General features: G+C 38.2%; 1 protein-coding gene across 2 annotated transcripts in view; it reads right to left on the bottom strand.

The window, feature by feature from the left end:
- LOC109242813 (pectin acetylesterase 7-like) overlaps positions 1 to 2,926 on the bottom strand; it is a 4,780-nt gene extending 1,854 nt beyond the window's left edge. The window contains exons 1-6 of one of the 2 annotated variants that reach the window (XM_019409677.1): positions 2,910 to 2,926; positions 1,338 to 1,501; positions 1,187 to 1,269; positions 906 to 1,032; positions 697 to 776; positions 513 to 599 (exon numbers count right to left, since the gene is read on the bottom strand). In XM_019409677.1, the coding sequence (XP_019265222.1) occupies positions 513 to 599; positions 697 to 776; positions 906 to 1,032; positions 1,187 to 1,269; positions 1,338 to 1,500 (540 nt within the window). In that variant the 5' untranslated portion in view covers position 1,501; positions 2,910 to 2,926. Of the gene's footprint in view, positions 1 to 512; positions 600 to 696; positions 777 to 905; positions 1,033 to 1,186; positions 1,270 to 1,337; positions 1,502 to 1,610; positions 1,664 to 2,909 lie in introns of those variants that run through there. The other variant, XM_019409676.1, reaches the window with a different exon arrangement.
- Between the last annotated feature and the right edge of the window lie 7,102 nt (positions 2,927 to 10,028).

Genomic DNA, 10,028 nt, shown 5'->3' with positions numbered 1-10,028 from the left:
CGTACCGAGTAAGTCGATTAAAGGGAAAGCAGCCCATACGAAAAAGCTCTTTATTTTGGCGGGGCGGTTGATGAAAAGAGGTCAAAATAGCATGGGCTAGTCAGGTTTCATACGGGTAATTAAAAAATAGCAAACATTTACAAAGTCATTAAAATAGTTACTATTTTATGCGGAGAAAAAATTTTGAATAAAAATTAATACCCTAGTTGAAACATGAAAAGTTTCAGCATAAAATGTTGGATTATAGAACTGTTGCGTATAAAGTTCTACTGTATTACGTTGGAACTCCAGCACATTATGTTGGAATCTCATATATATAAAAAGAAATTCAAACTCCAGCATATTATGATGGAATTTTTTCGGATTTTAAGGGTATCTTTATTCAAATTTTATTTCTACAGCAGCTAGATTTTGATTATTTTAAAAGTGTGGATAATATTCAATTAACAGTTGTAAATCAAGCTTTTCTGATTTTTTCGGTGAAAAAGGTTGACAAACTAAAATTTACTTACGCTCTGCGCGTTCCTCAATCCTTTTGCTAGAACATCCTCCATTACTGCTTTAAAAATCCTTGCACCTCTAAAGTGAAGATTGGTAGCCTTAAATATAAAAGGAAGAATGTGGTTAGACTTCCTATTAAATGTTTACGTATAATAAATGATAAATTATAGAGTAGATTAAATTTAGAAAACATACAGGATCAACATATTCGGCATTTCCTGTGAACGCTCCGCCATCACAATATCTAACAAATACTTTGTTCCAATTGTAGAAATCTGCATATTTTACATCAAGAAAACAGATCATGACATGTCTAACTAGAACAGAATAATAATGTATGCCAATTAAGGCAACATTAAAATTAAAAAATAAAACATCTTCTAATAGTTTAATCAAAGAGATACCTGGATTTACACTCTGAGTTTTGCTGTAAATTCCTTGAAACCACCATGGTTTCATATAGTTTGAGGAACCAAAGTCAGATTTGGAACGATTCAGACACTCTTCCACGGTTGTGCACCATGCTCCTCCCTAAGTACAATGTGAGAGTTTCCAAAGATATATAAAAAAATAAAAATAAAAACATCTTTAAACAACACATACAATTGCGCGTTCGTTTGACCATGTATAATTGCGCGTTCGTTTAACCCTAGCAATTGTAGCCATAGTGAATTATATCACTTACCGAAAGATGAACAAGCCATTTTCCCACTCCATCTCCAAATCCTGGTTCAAAATGGTATGCTGGAGGTGATCCGTCCAAGCACACTGCCACATTAAATAAAATGTTACTATTAACTCTTTCTGCAATTCATAAATTAGTGAAGGAAATTAACCTGCTCCTTTTGATATAGCATTGTGAACGACTGTTTTTTCGACATAATATCCCTGATCTATGTATGATGTTGCATTTTCTTTTACACAAGCCTCTATGTTGATAATAATGGCCAAGAAACAAATAAGTATACAGACAAATTGAAATGTTTTGGCCATCATCATCCTGTAAAACAGAAAACAACGAAGGAAAATAAGAAACTGATCATATCATTGCAATATAGAAGTATATTTGCATGTTTGAGAAGGATAAAAATTACTCTACATGCACGTACTTTTATATATATATATATATATATATGTTGGCAAAAGATTTATTTTGTTTTCCCCAACTGATAATTTGATTTATATATAGAGAATTTTATAGGACGGATGGTTGAAGTTAGTGCAGAGAAAATAGGCAGGCCATAGACGAGAGAAAAATACTAGCACCACATGTCTATATTTCCATTAATGTCTGTCTTTCCTTGAAACCTCAAGATTTGAAAGGTTATTAGGGAACACGTAATATTTGTGGTAATTATAATTTACACATGCAGTTCAAAATTTAATTACATTGAAAGTTTCTGCTTTTGAAAAAATGCATTTAGTCTATCAATCAACTACGTCTCAATCTATACTATTTGCTCGGCTCTATGATATATATACTCAAATCAAACTCATTTTATCCCAATACCAAAGACATTATCTTTTAAGGCAACCTCGGACTTCATAAAATTAGAGGTTCTCGGCACGTGTGGTGCACGTGTATGCCGAATCATATACTCCCTCTGTTTCAATTTATGTCAACTCATTTGACTGGACACGGAGTTTAAGAAAAGAGAGAAAACTTTTGAACTTGTGGTGTAAAATGAGGCACATATATTTTGTGTGGCTATAAACCATTGCATAATAGTAAATTGTTTCAAAATAAGGAAAGGGGTCATTCTTTTTCGCACGGACTAAAAAGGAAATAAGTTCACATAAATTAAAACGGGAGAGTCGTATATGTTTTTGTAAAGTAATATTAACATTTTTAAGACGATCTTTGAGTAAATAATTACAAAATAAACAAGAAACAAAAGTCATTTTCGCTCTTTAAAACGTGGCAAATTGGGATGCATTGTTCAGGACCATTTTGGTAGATAAAAAGCACAATCCCAAAGCCCTTTTTTTACAACAAGCTTACACTAAACGATTGCAAAATCTTGACTACTGAATCGACACATTAAAAGATTTTGAAGCCAATTCATTTTATTTTGTCTCTAATACTTACATTCCTAACATGCAACTTTCATTTACACCTCAACAACTAAAAATTTACTGTCTATCTTAACGAATACAAAGACTAGCTTAACAGTTGCATAAGGCACTTAATTGAACCAAACAGACATGAGATTCTTATCATGAATATATCTAAATATTTCAGCAAAGTCTTATAAAGAAAGTCAAAACAGTCACATAACCCCAAAGAAACAAATAAACTAATTCAGCTAAGGATCAAAAGATAAGCTAGCACAGAATATTCTCACCAAAATTATTTACTAATTAAGCTAGCAAGATGAACTGGAGATGAAATAGGGTAGAGAACGAACCGTTATTGCTGAACTTTTCAAATATGTACGGTGAAGGTATGGAGATTTAGAGCTAGTTTTAAGGTGTAAAATGTGAGTGGGAGAAGAAAAGCTAGCTGCTGCCAATAGAAGAAAAAGAAGAAGGCGCTACTATTTTTCTTCCTTCTCTCATTTTGCTCTAGGCGTGTATATATAGTATGTGTTGTATAGTGTATCTAAAAGGGTGAGGACGAGTAGCTGGGAAGGTGCATGTGAGTGTGTGTTTGTTATGGTGTGTCAGTGTGTGAGAGAATATTCCTTAGGTAATTATCTATTAGTGTGGTTAAATACAAAAAGGATAAAATGAAAATGGGTGTGAAAATTGGGTGTGAAAATGACGTAGGTGAATTTTGCTATCAAACAAGATAAGATGGAACCTAGCAAAGTGTCGGGAAATGATTGGCTCTCATGTCCCAATTTTATGATTTTTTTTTCTTTTGCAAATGAAAACAAACTAAATATGTAAATATGCGACTATTGTGTATAGTTTTTTTTTTTCAAATTCCTTAAATAAAATCTAATAAAAATAAAGCAAAGGTAAATATGGAGATTTAACCTAAAAGAAGTAATAAAATTCTAAAAAGTTATAAAAGCTCTATTATGATCAAAAATTAGATGCTCACAATAGTTAGCAAAAGCAACAAGACAGTAAAGGTGTGAAGCCAAAGAATGAACAGAAATCAAGTTGTATCAGAATGAGGGCAAACATTACCCCGTCTAAAGTGATCTTAGAAGTGAGTGTAACACTACCAATTTTTATCATCTTCACCTTGTATCCATTTGGGAGTATTACTAATAAAGGGTAGGTTAAGGTTGTTATACCAGTTAACAAATATTTGATAAAAGTAATGTGGTTTGATGTCCCCGAGTCTATAATCCATGATTCAACCTTATTTTTGAAACATTCAAATGACAACTTACCGAAATCAATAGAGGATGTACCTGCTACAATACCTGCAAAATTTACTACTCCATTTGTAAGGTTAGCACTAGTGTGCACTCTCTTCCTCTCCCAGACTCGAAATGTTGTAACAGGCTTACCAATTGCACATACTCCTTAATGAGGCTCACATTTTGATTATTATCATGAGTGGCGGGTATGTCACTCTCAGTATACTGTGTTTCAGTAGTTGCAACATGTGCATTGGCTACTGTCCTTCTTCCTTTGTTGAACCTGAAGTTCTAATTAGCAATGTCCCTATAGTTTTGGTTGAAGTTCTGCCTCGGGTATTGGTTGACGTGGGACATTTGATTGTGGCTTATGTTTAGATTCAAGTTTTGATTGAGATCTTTGGGATATCCATGTAGTTTACAGAATTTTTCTTTATTGTGTCCTGGTCTCTTATAGTGATCACAGAAAGGTCTGGTCCTATTATTGCGATTATTATTATGAGAGTAGTTGGTCTTGAAAGAATTTGGTCTGCCTGTGTTTACATTCAATGTTGTGGATTCAACAACTAAATGATTGATTGGCCTGATTTCTCTCTACCTTTGCTCTTGGATTAACAATGAAAATGCATGTGTAATAGAAGAAAGTGGATTCATCATGAGGATGCTACCTCGAACTACAGTATATGTCTCGTTTAATCCCATGAGATATTGTATCAATCTCTTGTCTTGCTCAGATTTGTGCATGCTTTCCTTAGCTCTGCATGTTCAGTTACAGGTTGCAGTGTTGAGTTCCTCCTACAGTTTCTTCATTTTGGTACAATAACCAGTGATGTCAAGATTTCCTTGCGACAAATCATTGATTTTCTTTTGAATTTGATATACTTTTGTCCCATTAGTTGTGTCATATCGGTCCTCAAGTTCTCTCCTATCATGACCCAAAATTTCAACCTACCGTGATGGCACCAAACATATTACTAGGCAAGCCGACAATCAGATAACAACTATGAATTTGCATTAAAACATGATTTAATAAGTTCAATAGTGGAAGTTTCATAAATAACTGATAAAAACATCTGTAACTCAACTACAACTATCCCAAAATCCTGGTGTCACCGAGTACATGAGCTACTAATGTCAACATAGTCTAAAACTCTAGTACAACTGTCTGAGAAAATAGAACAGTACTAAATAAAAATGAAAGGAAGGGAAGTCAAGGTCTGCGGACATCATAGCAGCTACCTCGAAGTCTCCGAGCAGGTACTAGCACCATATCTAGCGATCACCGCGTCCAGATGTACTTGGATCTGCACACGAAGTGTAGAGTGTAGTATAGTACTACCGACCCAATGTACTCAATAAGTAATATGGCTAACCTTGTGCTGAAAGCAGTGAGGAGCTCACAAAAATACAGTCCGAATCAAAATAATGACAACACATATATAACAAGATAATAACAGTAATCACTTAAAGAAACTTCCATGCTCTGCTCGTACACAGTTTAGAAATTTAGGCATGCTTTCATGTTCGACAGTTTAAACTCAACACTGATAAAATATGCCAAGTACAACTAGCATGAGGAATGTTACATCTCTATGCCTATATGTCAAATATGCATTTCAAATGTAGTGTATCACAGTGGTAATCCCAAGTACTCACACTCTAATAGTACTCAATCTGTCTAACTCATTTCCCACTCTTCAAACACAATCACTCAGCATTGTACGGGTGCCTGACATCAATGCCCCTTATCAAACACGTGTATATAAATCATTGTGCATGTGCTCAGTGTTGATATGTCAAACTCAGAAAGGGAGGATATTGCCCAAGCGCTAATATAAAGCCTATAAGGCCTGCTACATTGTGCAACCTGATCAACAATAATAAATAAGCTAATAAGGCATGTTGCGGCGTGCGGCCCCATCCACAATATCACTCACAATCCAGCTCTCTGCCCTAACTCAGTCATCTCTAGGCTCACGGGCTCACATATCTCATACCACTCAGCCCAAACAATAATAACCTGATGTAACAATAAATGATAACAGAGATTGAGATATGATATGCAAATGAATAAATATGACTAAGTACATAATTGAAACTTAAGCAAATAAATCGACAATAAAAATGACCTCAGTGGGTCCAAACAGAATAAGCACAAGCCTAAACATGATTTCTAACATGAATCACAGTTCAATTACTCTAACACGTAGGAATTACACGGATAAAACAAGATTAGATAATTACATAGTACCACATAATCAACCGAGTCATATCACCACGGTGCACGCCCTCACACATGTCACCTAGCATGTGCGCCACCCCAACACAAACCATATAACACACATTCCAGGGATTTATATCCTGAGTACCAAGTTTAGAAGTGTTACTTACCTCAAAGTGCGCAACTCAATTCTTTAACAAACCCTTGCCTCACAAATCGGCCTCCGAATGACTCGAATCTAGTCAGAAACGACTTAATATAATCAATACATGCTATAGAAATCGATTCCATTCGATAAAGCTAAGTTCTTTAACCAAATTCAAAAAGTCAACCAAAAGTCAACCCCGAGCCCATGCCTCGGAACTCGACAATGTTCACAAAATCTAAACACCCATTCAATAACGAGTCCAACCCTACTAAAATCATCCAGTTCCGACCATAAATCGACCCTCAAATATCAAAATCTTACTCTCCAATTCCTAGTCCATAATCCCCCCAATTTCACCTTAAAAATACATAAACTAGGTGTACAAATCAATGGTTATTCAATATTATTGGACAAAAGTGATCAAAAGTTGCTTACCTCTTGATTTGTAGTGAAATCCCTCACAAAAATTGCCCATAATCGAGCTCCACAAGTCAAAATATGAAATAATACTCTAACCCCACGATTTAGGGTTTGTAAATCTGCCCAGATACGCCTCATTTGCGAACGCAGAAACTGTCGTGCGTTCGCAAAACACAAAATCTCTCAGCTGAAAGTTCCTCTTACTTGAACGCGACATCCCAGTCGCAAAAGTGATGACTAAGACCACATAGCTTTGCGATCGCGGTCCTGACCTCGCGATCGCGATGAACAAGTTACATGTCGCCCTGAGCCTTACCTCCCTTCTTCGCGAACACGACCTGCTTCACATGCTCGTGATGCACAATATCCCAGAACCTTCGCGAATGCGTCCCCTTTCTCGTGAACGCGAAGCAGAATCTTCACCAGTCGCCTAAAGATTCTTTACCATTGTGAGACCTCCCCCGCGAACGCGTATAAGAAAACTAGATACAACAACTTCAGCAGTCCAACAAGTCCAAAATGAGCCGAACATAATGTGAATCAGACCCCCGGGATCCCTTCCAAACATACCAACAAGTCCTAAAACACGATACAAGCTGAGTCAAAGTCTCAAATCACATCAAACAACATCAAAATTACGAATCTCTATCAAACTTCTCAATTATCCAATTCAAGCCAAAACAACCTACGGACCTCCGAATCAATATCTGGACATACTCCTAAGTTCAAAATCAACATATGAAGCTATCTAGACCATCAAAACTCCATTCCAAAGTCATTTACTCATAAGTCAAACATGCGGTCAATTCTTGCAACTTAAGTTTCCAACCTTGGATAGTCCCAATTCATTCCAAAACAGCTCTGGAACCAAACTAACCACCCCAGAAAGTCACATAACCATAGTTGAACATAGAATAAGCAATAAATAGGGGAACGGGTATATAATACTCAAAACGACTAGCCGGGTCATTACATTCTCCCTCTCTTAAATAAATATTTCATCCTCGAACAGGTCTAAAATCATACCTGGTGTCTCAAGTAGGTGATAGCTGCTCTACATCTCCCGCTTCGTCTCCCAAGTAGCCTTATCGACTGACTGACCTTTTCTACTGAACTCTCACTGAATCTATGTTCTTTGATTTCAACTTTCAAACTTGCCGATCCAAATTGGCTAACAACTCCATGTCATAAGTCAAATCTCCATCTAACTGAACCGTGCTGAAGTCCAAAACATGAGATGGATCGTCATAATACTTCCAGAGAATGGAAACATGAAATACTGGGTGAACACTCGTTAGACTAGGTGACAGTTCAAGCTTGTAGGCCACCTCTAATCCTCTTAAGCACCTCAAAATGGCCAATGTACCAAGGGCTCAACTTGCCCTTCTTCCTGAACCTCATCACACCCTTCATGGGTGAAACTCTGAGCACTACCTTATCTCCCACCATATAGGCTACATCAAGAACCTTCCGATTAGCGTAACTCTTCTGTCTAGACTGTGCCGTGCGAAGTCGATCCTGAATTAACTTTACCTTTTCCAAGGCATCCTGAATCAGATCTGTGCACAACAACCTAGCCTCCCCCATTTCAAACCACCCAACTGGAGGTCGACACTACCTCCCATATAAGGGCTCAAAAGGAGCTATCAGAATACTCGATTGGTAGCTGTTATTGTAGGCAAACTCTGCAAGTGGTAGAAACTGATCCTAAGAACCCCAAAATCAATAACACAAGCGCATGGAATATCCTCTAATATCTGAATGGTGCGCTTGGACTATCCGTCCATCTGGGGATGGAATGTTGTACTCAACTTAACCCGTGTGCCCAACTCTCATTGCACAGCTCTCAAAAAATGTGATGCGAACTACGTGCCCGGATCAGAAATAACAGACACTAGCACAATGTGAAGACGAACAATCTCATGGATATAGATATCAGCCAACCGCTCCGAAGAATACATAGTCTTAACCGGAATAAAATATGCAGACTTAGTCAATCGGTCCACAAACACCCAAATAGCATCAAATTTCTTCAAAGTCTATGGGAGTCCAACAACGAAGTCTATAGTGATACGCTCCCATTTCCACTCAGGGATCTCAATCCTCTGAAGAAAACTGCCCGGCCTCTGATACTCATACTTCACCTACTGACAGTTCAAGCATCGAGCCATATACTCTACTATATCTTTCTTCATTCTCCTCTATCAATAGTGCTGCCTCAAGTCCTGATACATCTTTGCGGCACCCAAATGAATGGAATATCGCGAACTGTGGGCCTCCTCAAGAATCAACTCACGTAACCCATCCTCATTGGGTACACAAACCCGAACATGTGTCCGCAATAACCCCGTCATCTCTAATAGAAACCTCTTTTGCAATAGTGTGATGTACGGTATCCTTAAGGACAAACAAATAGGGGTCGTCATACTGACGCTCTCTGATGCGATCATATAAAGAAGACCGAGAAACCACGCAAGCTAGAACCTAACTAGGCTCCGAAACATCTAACCTCACAAACTAATTAGCCAAGGCCTAAACTTCTGATGCAAACGGTCTCTCACCAACATGAATATATGCAAGTCTAACCATACTCACCGCCTTTCTACTCAAGGCATCAGCCACCATATTGGTCTTTCTGGGATGATACAAAATGGTAATATCATAGTCTTTTAATAGCTCCAACCACCTACACTGTCTCAATTTTAGATCCTTTTTCTTGAATAAGTGTTATAGACTCTGATAAACTATAAATACCTCACAAGACACGTCCTAGAGGTAATTCCTAAAATCTTCAATGCATGAACAATGGCTGCCAACTCTAAATTATGAACGAGGTAGTTCTTCTCATGGGGCTTTAACTGGCATGAAGCATAAGCAATCACCATACCCTCATGCATCAAGACACACCCAATACCAATTCGAGAAGCATCACAATATACTGTATATGAAGCCGATGTTGAAGGCAAAACTAGAACCGGAGTTGTGGTCAAGGCAGTCTTAAGCTTCTGAAAGCTCTCCTCACACTCATCAGACCACCTGAATGGGGCACCCTTCTGGGTTAACCTATGGCTGTCCAACGGGACGGGCCGGCCCGTCCCGTCCCGCGACCCGTCCCGGTCCCGTCCCGTCCCGTCCTGTCCTGTCCCGCTAAAAATTCAACGGGATGCGCCAATGTTACGCGGGACACGGGACGGGACGGGGCGCCCGTTTCGTCCCGTTTGTCCCGTCCCATTTCGTCCCGTTTCGTCCCGTCCCGTCCCGCGTCCCGTCCCGTCCCGCCTGTTTTTTTTTTTATTTAAAAAGTAGTCGTTGGCCAACGACTTAAATTGATAAAATGGCCGTTGCCAACGGTCCAAAAGCCCCCCACACCCCCTAAAACACCCCCAACCCTCCCTCCCCCCCAAACTTTTAATATAACCCC

This window comes from Nicotiana attenuata, unplaced genomic scaffold, assembly GCF_001879085.1.
Source record: "Nicotiana attenuata strain UT unplaced genomic scaffold, NIATTr2, whole genome shotgun sequence".
NCBI lineage: Eukaryota > Viridiplantae > Streptophyta > Magnoliopsida > Solanales > Solanaceae > Nicotiana > Nicotiana attenuata.
Note: the sequence above shows the minus strand (reverse complement) of the source record. Positions and strands in the feature narration are given on the sequence as shown.